The sequence below is a fragment of the Vulpes vulpes genome, chromosome 8, assembly GCF_048418805.1.
Source record: "Vulpes vulpes isolate BD-2025 chromosome 8, VulVul3, whole genome shotgun sequence".
Lineage (NCBI taxonomy): Eukaryota > Metazoa > Chordata > Mammalia > Carnivora > Canidae > Vulpes > Vulpes vulpes.
The window spans coordinates 59,495,759-59,517,767 of record NC_132787.1 but is presented as its reverse complement, the minus strand read 5'-3'; the positions used below and the strand labels follow the sequence as shown (position 1 = coordinate 59,517,767).

General features: G+C 38.8%; 1 protein-coding gene across 7 annotated transcripts in view; it reads right to left on the bottom strand.

Annotated features, from left to right (window-relative positions):
• The window catches only part of DENND2C (DENN domain containing 2C), an 84,027-nt gene that overhangs the window by 7,391 nt on the left and 54,627 nt on the right, over positions 1 to 22,009 (bottom strand). For 5 of the 7 annotated variants that reach the window (XM_072766821.1, XM_072766817.1, XM_072766819.1 and 2 more), the window contains exons 7-16: positions 19,439 to 19,483; positions 17,191 to 17,378; positions 14,165 to 14,274; positions 12,083 to 12,152; positions 11,513 to 11,590; positions 10,838 to 10,978; positions 9,918 to 10,066; positions 9,034 to 9,211; positions 3,677 to 3,718; positions 2,647 to 2,752 (exon numbers count right to left, since the gene is read on the bottom strand). In XM_072766821.1, coding sequence (XP_072622922.1) covers positions 2,647 to 2,752; positions 3,677 to 3,718; positions 9,034 to 9,211; positions 9,918 to 10,066; positions 10,838 to 10,978; positions 11,513 to 11,590; positions 12,083 to 12,152; positions 14,165 to 14,274; positions 17,191 to 17,378; positions 19,439 to 19,483 — 1,107 coding nt within the window. The remainder of the gene's footprint in view (positions 1 to 2,646; positions 2,753 to 3,676; positions 3,719 to 9,033; positions 9,212 to 9,917; positions 10,067 to 10,837; positions 10,979 to 11,512; positions 11,591 to 12,082; positions 12,153 to 14,164; positions 14,275 to 17,190; positions 17,379 to 19,438; positions 19,484 to 22,009) is intronic. The other 2 variants (XM_072766822.1, XM_072766823.1) reach the window with 1 other exon arrangement.

The following is a 22,009-nucleotide window of genomic DNA, read 5'->3' as shown; positions in this document are numbered from 1 at the left end:
TTACTGTCCAAAACATGATATTTTCCTCTATTCTTCTCTAAACTTTTAATGTTTAACTTTAAACTTTATTTATTTATTTATTTTAAAGTAACCTCTACACCCAGGGTGGGGCTCAGAATCATAACTCCCAGATCAAGAGTCGCCCACTGCCCACTCTACCAACTGAGCAGACTGAGCAGGCCTGAGAGCCCCTACTTTTAACATATATATCTTTAATTCATCAGAATTAGTTTTGTGATAGGGTGAGGTATAGATCCTGTTCATTTCTTTTCATATGGAAAACCAATTGCCCTCCTCTTGTTTACTGAATGGTTCATTCTTTTCCTGCTGATATGCAATGCTGGTACTGACACAAATTAGGTTTCCTTATGCTTGTGCACTCTCTATTCTTCCCTTTGCTCTATTCATTTTGGGACCAAAACCAAACAGTCTTAATTACTATGATTTTATGATTAATTGATGTTTTTTAGGGCAGCCCCTTCAATGTTGTTCTTTTACAGAAGTGTCTTAACTATTTTTGTAATTCCATAAAAATTTTATAAAAAGCTGAGTGACATTCCAATTCTCTTTTTTTCCCTGTTTATTTATTTTTTATTTAGTCCAATTAACATATAATGTATTATTGGTTTCTGAAGTAGAGGTCAGTTATTCATCAGTCTCATATAACACCCAGTGCTCATTATATCATGTGCCCTCAACTCCCCACCACCCAGTTACCCCATCCCTCCACCACCCTCCCTTCCAGCACCCCTCTTAGTTTCCTATGATTAAGTCTGTTATGATCTGTCTCCCTCTCCAATTTTCTCTTGAACCTTCCCCAATCTCACTTTCTTCCCATCATCTCACTGAATTTGCTTTTACCAAGGGCTTAGAAGCCCTTCTCATTGTCAAATCCACGAGTCAATCCTTGGTCTTCATCTCACTTGACCTTCATACATTAGACATAATAACTATTTACTTTCCTGGGTGAAATAAGCTCTTCTTTCAACTTCTCTAAGCTTTTACCAAGGGCTTAGAAGCCCTTCTCATTGTCAAATCCACGAGTCAATCCTTGGTCTTCATCTCACTTGACCTTCATACATTAGACATAATAACTATTTACTTTCCTGGGTGAAATAAGCTCTTCTTTCAACTTCTCTAATATTACTCCTCTGTTTTTTTCTTCTCCTTCACTAGCTACTTTTGTAGTCACCTTTTGCTGGATCCTCTTCCTCCTCCCTACTACTGCCAAACATTGGAAATCTGACCCCACCATTACCAGCCAACCCAGGGCTCAACCCTTAAATCTATTATTTTCTATCTATATTCATTCTGTAGGGTTATCTCATCTGGTCCCACAGCTTTAAAACAGCAACTTCTTCTTCTTCTCCTTCTTTTTTTTTTTTTAAGATTTTATTTATTTATTTGACAGAGAGAGAGAGAGAGAGAGAGAGAGCGCGCACAAGCAAGGGGAGAAGCAGGCTTCTAGGCCAAGCAGAGAGCCTGACTCAGGGCTCCATTCCTGGACTCTGGGATCATGACCTGAGCAGAAGGCAGATGCCTAACAGACTGAGCCTCCCAGGCACCCCAAAACAGCAACTTCTAAATGTATGTCTTTAGTTCAACTCTTTCCCCTGAATCCTAAATTCATGTATATAAATGCCTACTTGTTATCTTTAGTTGAATGTCTGCTACATGTTGAATGTCCAATAGGTATCTCAATATTCAAAATGAATCTTTTCATTATTTCTCTAAACCTGCTCCTCTCTTAATGGTCCCTATCAGTAAATAGCTTTAGTTTTCTCATCTGTAAAATGGAGATTAAATAAAGATACCTGCTTCATAAAGATACTACAAGAATGAAGGAGGATGTATGCTAAGTGCTAAGCACAATGCCTAGTACAGAGTAAAGCTGGTCAGTAAATATTTTTCATCCTTATTCAACAAATACTTATGGAGTACCTACTTATTTCCTGTTGTTTAAAGTACTGGAGATAAAGAAAAACAAATTGTTGCTGCTCTCATGGACCTTACATTTCTAACACATGTGATGAAAAAAGCCCTGGAGAAAAAAAACTAAGGTAGGGGAAGAGGGTAGAGAGCACTAAGGGAATGGGTACAATTTTAAAGAGGATGGTCAGAAGGGAGCCTGGGTGGCTCAGTCGGTTAAGCATCTAACTTGGGCTCAGATCATGATCTCGGGGTCCTGGGATTGAGCCCTGCATATGTGTGTGTGTGTGGGGGGGGGGGGTTGTCCCTGTTTAGTAGAAAGCCTGCTTCTCCCTCTTTCCTTGCTCCTCCCCCTTGCTTGTGCCTTCTCAAATAAATAAATAAAATCTTAAAAATAAAATAAAATAAAAAGGACCGTCAGGAAAGGCCTCACTGAGAAGGTGACATGTGTATGGACCTTTAGGAAAAAAAGAGCACGAGGCATGTTGGATGTCTCGGACGTCTAGGGGAATGGCATTCCATAAATAGAACCCAGCAAGTGTAAAAGTCCTGAAATAGAAGGGGACCAGGACATCTGAGGGTTGGCCAGGAAGCTGATTATAGGATTTCCACATCATAGGTAATCTCATACTTCTGTACATCCTTTAGCTGGGTGCTGGGCATTCAGTCAATTATTTACTGCCTTGATTTTGAGTTCTCAGACCATTTATCTCATACCTTGTGAAAAATTCTGCTCCTGAGCCAAGATTTCATTTCGTTCTTCCAAAATCTGCATCAGGGCAGCCTGGAGTTTAGGAGGCAGAATTTCGTCCTCATCAGATACCTTAAGAGAAGAAATTGAGGTATTTCATGACCTGTGAGAGAAACAATCTCAAACACACTAATAAAAGTCCCCAACATTCTACAGGTGATTTTGTATAGATTATGGCTAAACATCTAATCTGAACCTTCCTTCCCTACACTGAGCAAAATTCATTATGTTTATGGTACACATATCTTAATTACATAAAAAATAATAATGTTTTATGACATTTTCTCATACCTTTCCACCAAATATCTCTCACCTACAAGTCTTACACTATATTACAAGGATCATCCACAAATAAGCAGTGTTTCAAATGTTATGAGCTAATTTATTATGACAAAGTCTTGGGAAACATTCTTTTCTCCCTGTGTTCAGTGCTCACCAGCTTTATATACAGGTTCCATACAGGGCACTTGTTCTAAAAAGGCTTTGCTAACTCTTCCTTCCATTTTCAATGCCCACAATAAATGACCACTTTTTTTTTTTTTGCCTCTATTGTACCCTGTAGAAATTTCTATTATACCATTTCCAAAACCTTATAGATATGTCTGCTGTCCCTTCCCATTGTTAGATTATAAGGTCTGAGGGCTCAAACTGTGTCATATGCATTTTTAGATTCTGACTAACAGAGTATCTAGAAATAATCAATGCTGAATGCTTGTTAAATTTAATTAAATTAGAGGCTTATACATCAACCTATCTGGACATCAAAGGAGGGTTACCTTTCTTGAAAATGACATTTAATCTCTTTCCTCCTTCCTTCTTTGGGAGAGACAGCTATAAACCTAACCCAATTTTCAAGTCAATCTTGTATGATTGGCCACAATGTCAAGTATGTGTAGGAACTAAAAGTCTTGCCTGAGTCATCTTCTCTAAGAACTTTCACATATTTTCTGTCCAATTATCCCCAAACATTATGTAATCACCTCATTTGTTACTTACCTCCTGTAAGAACTTGTCTGCACAGAGATCAACTATCAGCACCTAGGGGATAAAGGAGCCAGCTAAGTCAAACCAGAGACATTCACAGAGACATACATTAGGCACTGCTAGTTTAGGAAGAGGGTGTTGATTCTTTCAAGCAATGGAAATAGTTTTAAACAAAATTAAGTTCAGGGATGCCTGGGCGGCTCAGTTGGTTAAGTGTCTGCCTTCAGCTCGGGTCATGATCTTAGGGTATTGGGATCAAGCCCCACATTGGCCTCCCTGATCAGTGGGGAGTCTGCTTCTCCCTCTGACCCTTCGCCTGCTCATGCTCTCTCTCATATAAATAAATAAAATCTTAAAAAAATTAAGTTCAAGTTACAGCCCATTTAAAAGTTAACTCTTCAACACATCAAGAAGTCAATTGCAAGTAAAAAAAAAAAAAGATAACATCTATACATTAAAATTTACAAAGAGACCATGCCAACCAAATGCAATGTGTGCACTTTATTTGGAATTTGATTCAAACAAACCATTAAACATTTACAAAATGGAGGTTTGAACACTGGGTTGTGCTAATATTAAAGGAATTGTTATTAAATTTTTTAGGTGTGGGCACCTGGGTGGCTCAGTGGTTGAGCATCTGCCTTTGGCTCAGTCATGATCCGGATCGAGTCCTGTATCAGGCTCCCACAGGAAGCCTGCTTCTTCTCTGCCTATTTCTCTGCCTCTCTCTTTGTGTGTCTCATGAATAAATAAATGTTTAAAAAGTCTTAAATTTTTTAGGTGTGATAATGGTATTGTGATTTTGTTAAAAATGCCTTTATGTTACAGAGATTTATAGTGTAATATTTAACAATGAAATTTCATCAGGATATGCTTCAAAATATGGGAGAGAGGAATGGGTAAGGGTAAAGATGGGCCATGAGTTGGTAAGTACTGAATGAAGTAGGGTAATTGGAGTTATTTTAACCTTTTGTTTACTTTATATATATATTTGAAATTTTCCATAATAAAAAGTTTTAAAAAAGCTTAATACAAAAATCAGCTGTGTGCCTATACACTAATAATGAACTATCTGAAAAAGAAATTAAAAAAACAATCCCATTTTCAACTGCATTGAAACGAATAAAATACCTAGGAATAAATTTAACCAAGGAAGTGAAAGATTTGTACATTGAAAACAGTAAACATTGATAAAAGAAACTGAAGAATGCAAGTAAGTGGTAAGATATTCTGAGCTCAAAGATGAGAAGAACTGATATAGTTAAAATTTTCATACTACTCAAAGTAATTTACAGAGTCAACGTAATCCCTATCAAAACCATCAATAAAGTCATAAGGAAACCTACAAAATGGGAGAAAATACTTGCAAATTATATATCTGATAAAGGGCTAATATCTAAAATACATAAAGAATTCATAGGACAGCAAAAAAAAAAAACCGCTAAATAATCCTATTAAAAAATGAACACAGGAGGGGCACGCCTAGCTGGCTCAGTTGGTACAGCATGTGACTCTTGATCTTGGGTAGGATCTTGAGCTCAAGCCCCACATTAGAAGTGAGATCACTTAAAAAAATGAGCAGAGGAACTGAATAGACATTTTTCCAAATACATACAAATTAGCCAAGGGCACATGAAAAGATGCTCAATGTCACTGATCGTCACGGAAATACAAATCAAAACCACAATGAGATATCACCTCAGTCTGTCAGAATGGCTATTATCAAAAAGACAAGAAATAACAAGTGTTGGTGAGAATATGGAGGAAAAAGGAAGCTTTGTGTATTGTTTGTGGGAATGTAAACTGGTGCAACTACTATGGACAACAGTATGGAGGTCCTCAAGAAATCAAAAATAGAACAACCATGTGGATGTGATCCAGCAACCCCACTTCTGGGCATATATCAAAAAAAAAAAAGGAAGAAGAAGAAGAAAGAAGGAAGAAGGAAGAAGGAAGAAGGAAGAAGGAAGAAGGAAGAAGGAAGAAGGAAGAAAGAAGAAAGAAGAAAGAAGAAGAAAGAAGAAAGAAGAAAGAAGAAAGAAGAAAGAAGAAGAAGAAGAAGAAGAGGAAGAAAGAAACATTATCTTGAAAAGAGATGTGCACCCCCACGTTCAGTACAGCATTATTTACAAAAGCTAAGACATGGACATAACCTAAGTGTCCACTGGTAGATGAACAGATAAAGAAAATGTAACACAAACACACACTGGAATATTATTCAGTCATAAAACAGAAAAATCCTGCCATTTGTGACAACACTGATGGACCTAGAGGGCATTATGCTAAGTGAAGTAAGTCAGGCAGAGGGGTGCCTGGGTGGTTCAGTGGGTTCAGCAACTGTCTCTGACTCAGGTCATGATCCTGGGGTTCCTGGGATTGAGTCCCATTTCAGATTCTCTGCTCAGCGGGGAGGCTGCTTCTCCCTCTCCCTCTGCCTGTCACTCCTCCTGCTTGTGCTCTCTGTCAAATAAATAAAATAAAATCTTTTTTTTTTTAAAGAAATAAGGCAGAGAAAAAGAACGAACGTATGTGGAATCTAAAAACTGAATGCATAGATACAAAGAACAGACTGGTGGTTGTCAGAGGTGGGGGTGGATGATGGGTGAAATGAGTGAAGGTGGTCAAAAGCAAACTTTCAGTTATAAGATAAATAAGACCTGGGGTTGTAATGTATAACCTGGTGACTACAGTTAACAATACTGTATTGTAGGGATCCCTGGGTGGCGCAGCGGTTTGGCGCCTGCCTTTGGCCCAGGGCGTGATCCTGGAGACCCGGGATCGAATCCCACGTCGGGCTCCCGGTGCATGGAGCCTGCTTCTCCCTCTGCCTGTGTCTCTGCCTCTCTCTCTATCTCTCTGTGACTATCATAAATAAATAAAAATTTAAAAAAAATAATACTGTATTGTATATCTGAAAGTTGCTAAGAGAACAGAGCTTAAAAGTTCTCAACAGGGACGCCTGGATGGCTCAGCGGTTAAGCCTCTGCCTTTGGCTCAGGGTGTGATCCTAGAGTCCCCAGATCGGGTCCCACGTGGGGCTCCATGCATGGAGCCTGCTTCTCCCTCTGTCTGTGTCTCTGCCTCTCTCTCATGAATAAATAAATAAAATCTTAAAACAAAAAGTTCTCAACACAAGAACAAAAAATTGTTAATTGCGTGAGTTGTAGTTTATTGTGGTAATCATTTTACAACATTTACACATATAAATTATTATGTTGTATACCTTAACCTTAATACAATGTTATATTTCAATTATAGCTCAATATAAAAAAGGTGGGGAAAAAGGTGGGTTAACATAACAGAGTATTGGGGAAGAACAATCTTTCCAATAAATGGTAGTAGGATAGTTGGCTATCCATATTTTAAAAAATGACCCCTACCTCCTATCATATACAAAAAAATCAAGTCCCAGGATTCAGAACCAAAAATTAAAGTCACTATAATAAAGCTACCAAAATTTCCAGGAGATGAAATAGGAGGGTATCTCCATGAAGTTAATATAAAGAAAAACATAAACAGTTCACAAAAATAAAATAAAATAAAACCTCACACTAACCACAAAGGAAAAGAATGATAATTATACTATGTTAAAATGAAGAACTTCTGTACATTAAAAAACATCATTTTGGAGAATAAAAAGGTATGTCACAAAGAAGCTGATATCCAGAATATAAAAATACTTCTTACAAGTCAATGAGGGTAAATAATCCAGTAGAAATAGACAATGAATTTTTAACAGATGATATTCAAATGGCCAATAAACACAGAAAGATGCTCACCCCCAAAAGTAAACAGGAACAACAGGAACCCTTGTGCTTTGGTGGTGGGGATTTAACTTGGCAGAACTACTTTGGAAAAAGTTTTACTGTATTTACTGAAGTTGAAGATACGCTTAACCTATAATCCAGGAATTCCAAGTATATACCCTAGAACTGCATGCACATATGTACCAAGGGACATACACAAGAATATTTAGAGCAGCATAATTTGTAATAATCCTAAACTGCAAACAACTCAAATGCCTATCAACTGCAGATTGGATAAAAAGTTATGGTACATTCACACAACAGAACACTATCCACAATTAAAATGATCGAATGACTATTACACTCACCAACATGGATGAATCTTAGAGACATAATGTTAAAGGAAGCCATACAAAATATATGTGAATCCATTTCTAACAAGCATAAAACCAGGCAAAGCTGAACTACACTGTTTAGTAATAAATGCCTAGGATGTAAAATTATAAAGAAAAACAAGTAAATGATCCCTATAAAGGTCAAGACAGTGGTCACCTTTCATGGGGTGTGGGGAAGGGAACAGTGATAGAAGGTGGCATGATGGAGACTTCTCAAGGTGCTAGCACTACTTCCAGGGCTGTGATGTTTTCCTTCTTTTCCAACATGAGTTACATAAGCATTCACTTTATGAATTCACCGAGCTATACATTTTGTTTTGACCACTAAATTGTGGGGGGTAAAGGAAGAGGGAGAGAGAGAATCTTAAGAGGCTCCATATCCAGCACGGAGCTTGACTCAGGACTCCATCTCACAACCCTCAGGATCATGATCTGAGCTTAAATCAAGAGTCACTTAACTGACTAAGCCACCCAGGCAACCTTGAAACAATTTTTTAAGTTAACCCAAAGTAGTTCTTGTGTTTGACTTAAAAAGACCTACTTTCAGAACAACACAAGAATTAGCCCATGGCACACTATTGTAAACAAGATCCAACTTTGGATTCCTGTGTACTACAGAATTTTTCTCACTTTATTTTTTATTTTTTTTTTAATTTTTTAAAAATTTATTTATGATAGTCACACACACACACACACACACACACACACACACACACACAGAGAGGCAGAGACATAGGCAGAGGGAGAAGCAGGCTCCATGTACCGGGAGCCTGACGTGAGATTCGATCCCGGGTCTCCAGGATCGCGCCCGGGGCCAAAGGCAGGCACTAAACCGCTACACCACCCAGGGATCCCTTTTTCTCACTTAAATAAAAAGATACAAAAATATGATAGCATAGTATATTAGTGACTATGCATTAATATTAATAATGACTATGTATTAATATTAATGACAGCTCCATCATTCTTTTTAAGATTTTATTTATTTATTCCTGAGAGACAGAGAGAGAGAGAAAGAGGCACAGACACAGGCAGAGGGAGAAGCAGGCTCCATGAGGGAGTCTGCTGTGGGACTTGATCCCAGGTCTCCAGGATCACGCCCTGGGCTGAAGGCGGCGCTAAACCGCTGAGCCACCAGGGCTGCCCCAGCTCCATCATTCTTAAAGGCGATTTGCTTTCATTTATCAGTGCCTTGTCTATTCCATAGGTACTATTTCTCCCATCTCACCTCTTCAATGGGTAGGTCCTGGAGTTGCGGTAAGGAGCAAGACAGGATTCCAATAAGGAATGGAGTAGGTGAGCACACAATGTCAATCATAGATGCTGGTAGGACTGGAATGTAGGTATGCTGCCAGGTGAATGGATAGAGTGTGGCAACTACAGCATGGCCACATTTTGACAGGGTGCTAGCCAGAGAAGAAAGCAAATGGTGTCACTTACTGAGCAACACAAGGAGAATGGTTCAGATATTATGTTACAGAATTACAAACTGACACTGCTTAATGATCAGTGATGACAGATTAATGATTCTGTGATTACCCATTAATTTTTAACATTTTATTTAAATTTTTAACTTAATTTACTGAAAAATTTTTGTCTTAACCAGCTTTTTCCCATAATTTATGTTGCTAAAAAGTAGTGTGTACTTAGAAAAGTAATACCAATTTTTAAAAAAAATCTGAGTATAGTTGATGTACAATGTTACATTATTTTCAGGTGTAAATGTAGTGATTCAAAGTCTCTATACATTCTGCTATGCTCACAAGTGTAGTTACCATCTGTCACCTTATAATGTCACACTATCACTGACTATATTTCCTATGCTGTACCTTTTATTCCCATGACTTATTCATTCCAGCAATATGAATTTTTTTCACTAACATGAATTTTTAACAACAGTTTAAGTAAAACACATTTAGAAAGATATATAAACTGTAATCCCAAAGTCACTGCTATAGCCTAATGCAAATAGCTTTTGGATTATTTACCATTTGGAATTATCCATGTCATTAGGTAACTGAGATCTACAGTTTTTTTAATATGCCCAAATCTTAAAATAGTGAGAACGAGTAAAATACCAGTAGGAAGTGACATATTTTACATATTTATCACCTTAGGCTGTTGGCAACAAAGATTACCCTCCGTTCCAACAGGAGGGAGGCACAGACCCGGATGAGATGGCACACACTCAAGCACTTAAAGAGACATTCAAAGTCAACATGTTCCAATCGGGAATCCAGCGGTCGGCAGAGTTCAATTGACTAAAATGAAAGCATCTGAATCAGGGGAGTTCAGATCGGAAAACAATCTCTAACAATATCATCAATGGATCCTGTCATTCTCTTACAGGTTAAATTCTAGACAGAGATTTTGCCACAGAGTTTGTGAACCTGCGTATACTAATCCCAAGAGCCAACACCTTATTATTAATATGATTTTTAAAAGACTTTATTTTTTTTTAAGTAATCTCTACACCCAACATGGGGCCTGAACTCATAACCTCAAGATGGAGCAAAATTTATTTTGCCCTATAAATTTCTGCTAAAATCTTTAATCCCACCTGATAATGGCATATATAATCTTCATTTATCACAATGAAATTATTACGAAGGGGCTCAATCTATGAAAGACAGAAAAACTGTGGCTCCTGGATCTGGAGGGTCAACTATCTCACAGATCACCCGGACATTTCTCCAGTGTTCTGTAAGACTAAAACATTCTGCACAGTTAGTTAATGGAAAAGAGAAAACTATGCCATGAGGCTTCTGGAAACTGTCTATTAGTGTTAGCCCTGCTATTTGGTGGCTATCAAATCTTTTGGGGATGCCTGGGTGGCTCAATGGTTGAGTGTCTGCCTTTGGCTCAGTGTGTGATCCCAGGATCCAGAACGGAATCCCACATTGGGCTCCTTGCAAGAAGCCTGCTTCTTCCTCTGCCTGTATCTCTGCCTCTCTGTGTGTGTGTCTCTCATGAATAAATAAATAAAAAATAAAAATCCTAAAAAAAAATCTTTTCAAAGTGAGCTAACTTACCCCATCACCAGCCCCAGGGAGGTAACTCTTAACTGTGATGGTGCGTCCAGGAGCCGGGAAAGGAGCTTCCATGACACTTCGCATGAATGGGTAAACCAGGGCTGGAGACATTTCTCTTCTCTTCTCTACCTCATCCAAAATCTGCACATGCAACATAGGTTATTTTTTTAGGGATTTGAAAATGCAAGGAACTGCCAAACATGATGCACAAACTTGAAAATCACACCAAAAGATTTTAAGGCAAATTTCTCCACAAATAAATGTCAATTAAAGGCATCATCTCTCTTGGGGGTATCTTTACATCCACAAGAAAAATTACTCAAATAAATCAACTCATTTTTAGAAGAGAAGCCCCTTTCATCTCACTAAGGTAAGGGCAGAGAAAATAATCTTGCTGGGTGGGGTCTGGGAAAGACAGGAGACAAAATAAGCCTCAGGCCATGTTCTCCTTGAAGTTGGGAGGTTTGGCAAGCCAAAACGAGGATGACATGACAAGAGTATCTGGATTAGAGGCCTGAGAGTCTCTAGACTCGCAGCTCTACTCTCCTACTGAGAACCCTTTCTAGAGTAGTATGTTAGAGTCTCTGTCACTAAACATTGCCTAGTGACATCATCAGAAACAAAAACTTACTGAGAAAAGCACAGCACCTTCCCTAGGGTTCATGCTGCTCTCACCTTGGAAAAAAGGTTGAAGCAGCCGAGGCGACTAACCATGCAGTACACCTCAGGTAGTCGCTTCCCTTTGCCTTCTGGCTAAGAGAAAAAAACAAAGCAAATATGAAGCACATCTGTTCATTCTAACTATTAATGCTCTCTTAGTAACAGAGTAGTAACCAAGGCTCTCATCCCCACTGACGAATGGGGAAATGCTAAAATATGATAGCATGATTTATTCCAGGTTTAGTGGAGGCATCTAAGCAAGAAGAAAGTAACTCAGGGCTCCCATGATTGGCTCATGGAGGTCCATCCCTTGAATAGACCCAGACTGATAATCAGCCACTCTGCCATGGTTTCTTCGTCTATTACAAACAAATAAAAAACAGGCAAACCAATAAATAAAGTCCATACCCCTCTTATTCTGGAATACTGCAGCTAACTCCAAACTTGCTCTTACTATTTAAAGCTAACATAGTTTCTTTAATATATGGATCATTAAGCAGCCCTCAAAGTCACCTAGAAATCAGGTTTCTGAAGTTCTTAGTCTGACTTGACCAACCCTGCCTGTAGCACAAATCTGGTACTTACCAAGAGCTTCTTACAGTAACCAAACCAACGGCTCCCATCTTCACCAGTTAAGACAAAGGAGAATGTTTCACTGAAAAAAATAGTCAATAGTTTGAGATCTACACACTGCTTATACCATTCTTCATGGAACAGATAATTGAAAATTAATGTCCAATAGCAGTCATTTTGTGATGTGAGAGGAGCCATTAATATTACATTTATTACAAGTCACCTTCCTCCTGAGAGGAAATGTCCAAGCCTGAGAACATCTTGCCTTGCACTGAAGTGAAAGCATATTTACAGGAGGAACTGCTGATGCCACTGTCTGCTTTTACTTTCTTATTCATCCAGTGTAGCTATTAATCAAGTCTACTTTCCTTTTGTAAATATCCAATTTAGTCTAACATTTAGATAAGCTGTGAAGGACTTGGATAAGTTATTTTTCCCTTCCAAATTCTTCTACTTAGTTCTGAGAGGTCCCTATGGAACAGTGATAGGCAAAGGATTATATTCTTTTTTTTTTTAAGATTTTATTTATTAATTAATTCATGAGAGACACAGAGAGAGGTGCAGAGACACAGGCAGAAGGAGAAGCAGGCTCCATGCAGGGAGCCTGACATGGGACTCGATCTCCAAACTGGGATCATGCCCTGGGCCCGAAGGCAGGCAATCAACCGCTGAGCCACCCAGGGATCCCAGGATTATATTCTTTTTTTTTTTTTTAAGATTTTATTTATTTATTCGAGAAACAGAGAGAGAGAGGCAGAGACACAGGCAGAGGGAGAAACAGGCAGAGGGAGAAGCAGGCTCCATGCAGGGAGCCCGATGCAGGACTCGATCCAGGGTCTCCAGGATCATACCCTGAGCTGAAGGCGGCGCTAAACCGCTGAGCCACCCGGGCTGCCTCCCAGGATTATATTCTTGATGTAAAAAAGTTAATAGGAAAATTATTAACTCCTCACTGGAAACACAGGCAAAAGATCTACATAGGTAATTTTCAAAAAGAAGACCAAGAAAGAAATTCACTAATAATCAAAGAAGTCCAAATCTGAACAGCCAATATATATATGCCTATATATGGCCAAAAATAAAGATGGAAAATAAATATGTCAAAATATTTAATTATCATCTCTGAGTACCAGAATACCAGTGACTTGTAATTTCTTATTTACTCTTCTGTATTTTCCAAATGTTCCAGGAAAAAATCTCATAAAACTTGTTGGGTGGCAGAAGTGGGCACAGTTATAGAGCAGCCAGGTCAGTGTGAAAGAAGCTGTCTGTGCCGTAAGCAGTACACCTGTCACCATGAGAGTGTCAGGACTGATGGCTCAGAAAGGAGAGTGGCCATCAGGCCAAACTGGTTAGGAGACACAGCAGCTCAGATGGGAGGCAATGTAGGTGGAAGGGCAAAGCAGCTACTCAGGCAATGGGTGAGATTGTCTGCCAGCAGGGTATCTACACGTGACATGGTTCCCAGAGTTATGTTTTTCAGCCTTAAGAGCATGGTCAGTAATTACGGTTCTGAACAAAGCAGTATGTACTAACAAGCAGGATTCAGAGATGCTGACTGTTTATTAATTGAACATGGTTCCCTTGAGATACCAGGAAGAAATTCTTTATCTTTCCTTCTCAATATACTCACACCTCCCAACCTGGAGCCTCCATTTGTACAAGACCCACAGCGGGAGGTACACCATGGGCTGTGGCTTCTGTCTACTTGAAAGACAAACAAGGTACAGACGCTGTTCTGTTTCATCTCCTTCTAAGGAGGGTTCCAAAGCTCAAGTCTTTTTTCCTTTTGTTCACTTGCTGGCATTTCTGAGTGTATGTAAAACGGAACTTTTTCCCCCTCCTGTAGAACTGGCACACTACAGAGATTCTCAAACTTGTTTTCCCTTTGACACTGAAACCATTCCATGTTTTTCTTTTTGTATGCACATAGGAAATGTTCTAATTCCATTTGTTCCTGTTCTCCCACAGCATCCTTGACCTGCCACGGTGTCCACACAGCTGTATAACTGCTGGCTTTACCCTTTTCTCAAACATTCTGATTCTACTTTTGCAGTTCTAACAAACAGAAATCAGGTAAAGGAGCCTATTTACCTCTTGACTTCTGAGGTTGGCACCCAGTCCTTTGAGTCGGGAAAACAAAATTTGGGGATGACTTTGAGCCTCTCTTCTGTGTCTTTGGACTGCTTAAAGCCATGATCACCCTGAAAAAGATAATGTGATAGGTGGCTAATAGTCTATGTAAGTGGAGACTAGAAATACAAAACGGCCTCGTCTCAGGAAAAGAGGTCTCTGATAAGCCTCAGTAGTCATCTCAGCATGGTTTTGTGTTGTTTAATACAACAGGAAGGCCAAGACCAATAATCACTGAAGATGCAACTGAGAACAGAGTTACTAAGAATAAAAAATCCTATTTTTACATAGAAATGGTTACTTGTGGAAATCCTATAATCTGATGTTGGAGAGGTGCCTGGAAATAGTTTCTAGTCTAGAAGTAGAATCTTATTTTAGGATTCACATACTAGAGGAAACACAACAAATAAAAATCGATTCTATAATATACTGATAGCAAAAACCCAGTTAGCACCAGATAGTCTGATCAATAATTAAAGATGTTTTGAAAAAGCAAATGAATGTTATTTAGAAAAGATATTACTTTTAGAGTCTATCCCATATATAATCATTTCCCTTAGCATATAATCTTTTCTAACTAATTATGGGTTTGCAACTTCCTGTAAAATTTTAGCATAGAAGACCTTTCCATGCAAGTCTGGTATTGTATGCCAAAGAACAATCTAAAATTAGTTAAACCAAGAGATATTTAAAAATTAGTATAAAACAAGCAGATAATAAGTCTACTAACCATATTACCATCTTGTAACTAATACAATATATCCTTTAATTTAATTTCTAAACAGACCATGCAGCCATTCTGAGTCACTTGAATATTAAGCTCTTCAGAAACAGAAAAGCATTATAACAAAATTTTAGTTGTCTCATACTCTGTTATTTTAATATTATTAAATGACTCACAATCATCTTCATCTAAGGTTTTCCACAACACAATCAAGAGACTTGATCAGCTCTTTCCCACCTTAACTTTTAAGGAGCCTAAAGCACAAAGATGCTAAGTAACTTGTTTAGAAACATTTCTGGATCACTGCCAGAGTCAACTGCATCCTTATCTGGTTCTGAGTCCCTTAATTCAGGCTTTGTTGAAAACAGGTTCAACCTCAAGCTTGCTTTCTGCAAATGTAAGACTAATTGAAAATAGGGAAAAAATTAAGCTCCTCTTTATGGGAAATTTGATTCCTCAAGACTATCTGGATTGCATTATTTTATTTATTTATTTTTAAGATTTTATTTATTTTTTCATGAAAGATACACAGAGAAAGAGAGAGAGAGGCAGAGACACAGGCAGAGGGAGAAGCAGGCTCCATGAGGGGAGCCCGATGTGGGACTCGATCCCGGGTCTCCAGGATCACGCCATGGGCCGAAGGCAGGCGCCAAAGCACTGAGCCACCCAGGGTTCCCTGGATTGCATTATTTTAGACTTCTATGGCTCAGTGTTGTGACACTGTGCTCTCTCAGGCTACATTGAAGAATTTTATTTTTATTTATTTTATTTTTTTTTAAGATTTATTTATTTATGATAGACACAGATAAGAGAGAGAGGCAGAGAGAGAAGCAGGCTCCATGCCGGGAGCCCGATGCGGGACTCGATCCCAGGACTCCAAGATCATGCCCTGGGCCAAAGGCAGGCGCCGAACCGCTGAGCCACCCAGGGATCCCCGTACATTGAAGAATTTTATAAGAAATTAACCACTGATTTATTTACAGTGGGAATGTTGTTGAGCACTTTTTTTTTAAATGAAAGGTTACACAGGAAATGTCTCTTATATTTCATTCCAGTACAGTCGTGGTGTACACTGACTTTTTTGGTGAAACATGTAACTCAGGGTTTAAACCCCAAATCCTAAAGCAACTGAGCATATTAACTTAAATGAGAGAAGTGGTCCACACAGGAAGATGGAGTGTGAGTAAATGTCCCTATGTAAAGGGATCACTCCTTACCAAGGCCAGCTACATAATCTGCAGAGCATAGTGCGAGATCAAACTGTGGACCCCTTGTTCAAACAGCAGGAAAAAAGGGGCTGCCTGAGTGGCTCAGTCAGTTGAGCATCTGCCTTTGGCTCAGGCCCTGATCCAGGGTTCCAGGATCAAGCCCTGCATCGGGATCGCTGTTCAGTGGGGAGCCTGCTTCTCCCTCTCCTGCTCCCTCTGCTTGTGCTTTCTCTCTGTGTGTGTGTGTGTGTGTGTGTGTGTGTGTCAAATAATAAAATCTTTTTTAAAAAGCAGGAAAAATTAAATAGACAATAAAATATAAAACTTTTTCTTCTCTTCAAGGTGTCCCAACCTACAGTGGGATTTCTATTTGCTATTTAATATTATGCTCCCTCAGGCATAAGGTAGGAAAAAACCAAATAATATTATTAGTAACAGTACCACTTATCAAGTGCTTACAATATGCCAGGAATTGCATTAAGCACTTTACATATATTATCTCATTAAACCCTTACTAATAATGGGTAACATTCTATAGTGCTGACTATATGCTAGACACTATCCTAAGTGCCTTACATAGCTCATTTAATCCTCACTACAACTCAGTGGGATAGACACTATTATGATTACCTCTATTTTACAAATAAAGAAACCAAAGCACAGAGCAGTTAAATAACTGCTCAAAGTTAAGAGCTAGTAAGTGGCAGATGCAAGAGTTGGCTTAGAGTTCATGCTCTAAACTGCTACCCTTAGTGTGCCGTATTTATCATTCTCCTCATTAAGAATGAGAAAACTGAGGCTTTGCAACTTGCTAAGGGGCACTTAGTAAACAGCAGAGCAAAAAATAAAAAAAACAACTTGGATAATGAGTTCTTTTTTTGCCCTTGTTTGAAGCTCAGGCCTGGCAGGAGATGTCATCAGAACCATCTACCAGATCCTACAAGAGGTACAGTAGTAGCAAAAGCTGCTTGAAATCACAATAAAAAGAAGACAGGAAATAAAATACACACAGAGGCATTACATTCCCAAATGCCTCTTGGTCTCCTTGCACCTACCTTGCTAGGGAACTGCTGTATGACCTGGGGAATGTAGCTTATTTCTGATGGTTTCTTCTGTAGAGACACCACCACAAAAAGTTCAAAGAGCTGCTGCTCCTGTAACTCAATGAGATCCCTCTCCAAGGTCTGGTAGTGAGGGTTCCTCTTGGAAGACTGCTGCAATTGTGCTAAGCGTTTGTGGCGATCTGCAATGAAAGCAGGGAGCCTTGTCATTCCTTAGTCTTCCCTCCAGCACCCAGAGGTCATGAACCATAAGGACTAATTTCCACTCAGTCACTGATGACTGAGTACTGACTAACCAGTACCGGCCACACAGACCTGGGAGGGCTGTGACATACTCAAGGAACAAGTGCGGATTCTCACGAGCACCTAGGGGCCCAGCGGTGAGATTCCATGTCCCAACCTATACTCTATGTATGTCCCAACACGTATTTCTACACTGTCCCATCTTTCATGGCATAACACATGGAAAAGGTCAGGTAAAGGCACTGGCCCAAAAAGAGACACCATTGTTGGGACCCTGAATTATCTCTCTCTCTCTCTCTCACACACACACACACACACACACACACACACACACAAAACCCCACACACACATGTGTATGTGTTTTGGGGGGGTGGGATTTGATAAAAGAACTGAGTCCTACAGAGGCTAAGTACATAAAGGGATGAGTCTTATAAAATTAAAACAATAACTATCCTCCCATTAAGGGAACTGTTCTTTTCCCTTCTCTCCTTGGCATATATTACTAATAATGGGCATTTGCTTATATATCAGTATATGGTGCTAAATGAAGAGGGAAAAAAATGAAGCAACAGAAGACATCTATCAACAGACTATTTCTCCAAAGAATGAAATTATGGAAGCATACTAAATATTTAAACAGAATGAGCAGTTTCATTCAAAACTGGATAGCATTTAGCCTTTATTCTCACTTATTTCTAAGTTGTGAATGATTTGGGGGCACCTGGGTAGCTCAGTGGTTGAATGTGTGTCTTTGGCTCAGGTGTGATCCTGGGGTCCTGGGATGGAGTCTAAGGGAGCCTACTTCTCCCTCTTTGCCCCTCTCTCTCTCTCATAAATAAATAAATAAAATTTTTTTAAAAAATTCATCTTGCAATGGCTCCCTGGAATTATCCAGTACATTTAGTGCTCTAGGCAAAGCTTCACACTCCAAAGGGCCCAGTTCAAGTCAAGAAAGTTTTAGGTCCTGTTTCTCAGTAGCAACACTGTAAAATTCGTCATCTTTACATATCCAGGCTGAACCTGATGATGATTTAAGTTCACCTTCAGTCATGATGGCTACAGAATCAAACACCTGAAGCAATTCAGGCCAATGGAGAGAGCACATGACTATTAATCATAAGAGCAGGGCAGCCCCAGTGGCTCAGCGGTTTGGTGCCTACTTTCGGCCCAAGGCGTGATCCTGGAGACCTGGGATCGAGTCCCAGGTCGGGTTCCCTGCATGGAGCCTGCTTCTCCCTCTGCCTGTGTCTCTGCCTCTCTTTCTCTCTGTGTGTCTCATGAATAAATAAATAAAATCTTTTAAAAAAATCATAAGAGCAGAATATTGGACTTGGAAATGCCTGGTACTCAGCTTTGGTAATTCACATCTCTGACTTTTCTCATGCCTCAATATGTCAGTGAGTTCAATAGGAACTGTGTAATTTGCTGCAAAAATCCATTAGATAAAGGATACAGAGCACGAGAAAGGGCTTGAACAAATAGCCAAAAGTACGTGGCAGATTCTATATCCTAACAGAAAGTAAATGGCACAATAATTTGAAATATAAATAAATGCCTACGAATAAGAAATAGATCAATGTTTCCTGTCTCAGTGTTAAGAGATATCAAAGGTACTTAAATAAGTACACATGAGCGACTGTGAAAGATCAGATATTTAATGGTATGTACTTGTCTCAGAAGATGATTCACATACTATTTTGGCTGCTGGGAAACTAGTGCACATATGTCTGAACATGCACCCCACCGCTCCCCTAAAAACATTCCATCTAAAGAACCAGACTGTTTGCCTTATGTCAACATGGGAGATTTTTAATGCTGTCAAACATCTGACGGCGTCCTGTTTAGTTCCCCAGATCTCAACAGGTCCTTATAACGAAGAAATCGCCTACAAAATAAAGTTTAATGTGGGAAAAACACGCTCAGTCACAAAGGAAGGTACCACTCCACCCATAACCAGGATCATCATGAGAAAGGGAGCAGCCCCATTGACTCACTCACTCTTTGGCAGATACTCGGCATCACTTTCGTTCCCACTGGTTTCGCCTGAAAAGAAAGAGAGAGAGAGAGTTCCTATTTGTATTGTCCAACAGTAGGAAGTCCCTGGGACTGGGAACGGTGGAAAGCCTCTATTGACCTGGAGACTTGGGAGTCAGGAGTATTAAGGAGGCTGAGCCTTTCTGCAGACCACTTACAACAGGGTAAGGAAGTCATGAAAGGGAACAGAAAGCTCAGAGAAGCAACTAATCCACTCTAGATGCTTCCCACACCCTATTTCCCTCCCTCCTCAGCTCCCAGCTCATCCCTAATTCTCTGAAGTCTGGCTCAGAGTAGATTTTATTTCTACATTCATTGCCTTGTCTTTATTCCCAAATAAGATACCAAAGGTAGACACCAGCCTGGCTGAATAAAAATCTCAACAGAGAACCAACAATGAATTTAGAGTAATAGGAAAGTGTGGGGCTCAGAGGGATAACCACATAAATTTATAAAGAAACACCAACCTCTTTTACAATGCTTCTGAGCTACTGCTAGGCCAAACTCAGTGTTCCTTTACTCTGAATTCTTACAGTACTAAGACTGCTTTGAACTGCTCTGACTCCCCAATCGGATTTTAAGTACCTTGGTAATAAAGAGCTATGCTTTTACAAGGGAGTGTTTTGTACCACAATGCTAGGCACATGGCTAATTTACTTATACACACACACACACACACACACACACACACACACAGCTTTCTGAACAAGTAAATGAAAAATTTCTAGGTCTGAAAAGTTAAAGCAAAATTTAAAAACGTACAGAAGGGAAAATCTTTCTGTAACTTTCCTCCCTTTCCCCTTTCTTTTCTTTCTTTCCAGACACTTCCATAGTTTCCTAAGAAATGCCTGATGCTAAGGACACAAACAGGACTTCCTGTATCAAGAAAAACAAGGCTAGGAGTCATAAATGAAAAATGCATATAAGTTTAATTATATAAAGTATGAAATTTCTATCTAATAAAAAATTACTAAATTTGAAAAGGAAACAAACTGGGAAGATATTTGTAATATACATTGTAGACACAAGAATAAATTTCTTCATATTCAAATGACTGTTATGAATGAATACGAAAAATTACAGCACAATAGAAAAATGAATACAGGGCAGGAATAGGCAATCCATAGAAAAAGACATAACTATTGATAAGTGTGATAACTGTCCAAATGTATAATTAAAGAAATGTAAATTAAAATAATAAATAAGCTACAATATTAAACCATGCTATTGGCAAAAATAAAAAGCTTTATATAACAAAGTATTAGTGAAAACAATGAGAAAAAAGTCATTTTTGAATGCTGTTCACAGAAATATAAGCAGTCACAGTCACAATCTGTGGGACAATTTGGCAAAAGTTAAAAAATTTTAAATGTTCATGTTCTTTGGTTAAGTCCACTGCTAGGAACTTATTCTACAGATGTATTCTTATCAATATAGAAAGACATATACAAAAAAGATGTAATGATGCAGCATTGTTTGAAGAGAAAAAACATATATAAATCCATAGGTTAAATAAAATGTGAAACGATTTTAATCTCTACCAGCTTAAATAAAATCCTCCTGCATCCATACAATGAACTACATACAGTACAGCTATGTGGATCTCTATGTGTTGATACTGAAAGAACTATGAAATAATTACTTTTTTTTTTAAGCAAGACATATAAAGTCTGTATAGTGTAAAAAATTATTTAGGTAGGGATGCCTGGGTGGCTCAGTGGTTGCATCTGCCTCTGGCTCAGGGTGTGACCCTGGAACCCATATCGGGCTCCCCACAGGGAGCCTACTTTTCCCTCTGCCTTTGTCTCTGCCCTCCCCCTCTATGTCTCTCATGAATAAATAAATCTTTTAAAAAATTATTTGGGTAGAAAAAAATATTTGCATGTGCATAAAATTTTCTGGGAGTAGTAGGGTTTGCGAAACTTTGGGTTTTCTTTTTTTCTTATTCTATATTATTATTGTAATTTCTTGCTTCACTTATTTAAATTTAATGATAAAGAGTAAGAGAACATTAAAAAACGCTGCTTCTTCATAAGAGATGTAACAGAAAAAGTAGCTATTTAAATACTGTATACTGTATAGGTTTGAGTGGGGGGGGGTAGATTTTTTTTCTTTAAGTAGGCTCCATGCCCAAACATGGGGCGTGAACCCATAACCCTGAGATCAAGAGTTGATGCTCTACCGACTGAGCAAGCCAGGCGTCACTTTTTTTTTAATTAAAAAAAAAAATCTTTAATTTGTTTGTTTAGAGAAAGCTGCACACCCAACGTGGGGCTTGAACTCATGACCTGGAGATCAAGGATCACATACTCTACTGAGTGAGCCAGCCAGGCGCCCCCAATTTTTTTAAAATTTGGGTATAGTTGATGCATAATGTTACATTAGTTTCATGTACAATACAGTGATTTGACAAGTGCTCTGCTCACTGCAAGTGGTCACTATCATCTTATAGGCTTTATAACTTCAAATTAAGCACCCTGATAGAAAACATACTGGAGCTAGGAACTCAGTATGAAGGAACAAACACTGAACTCC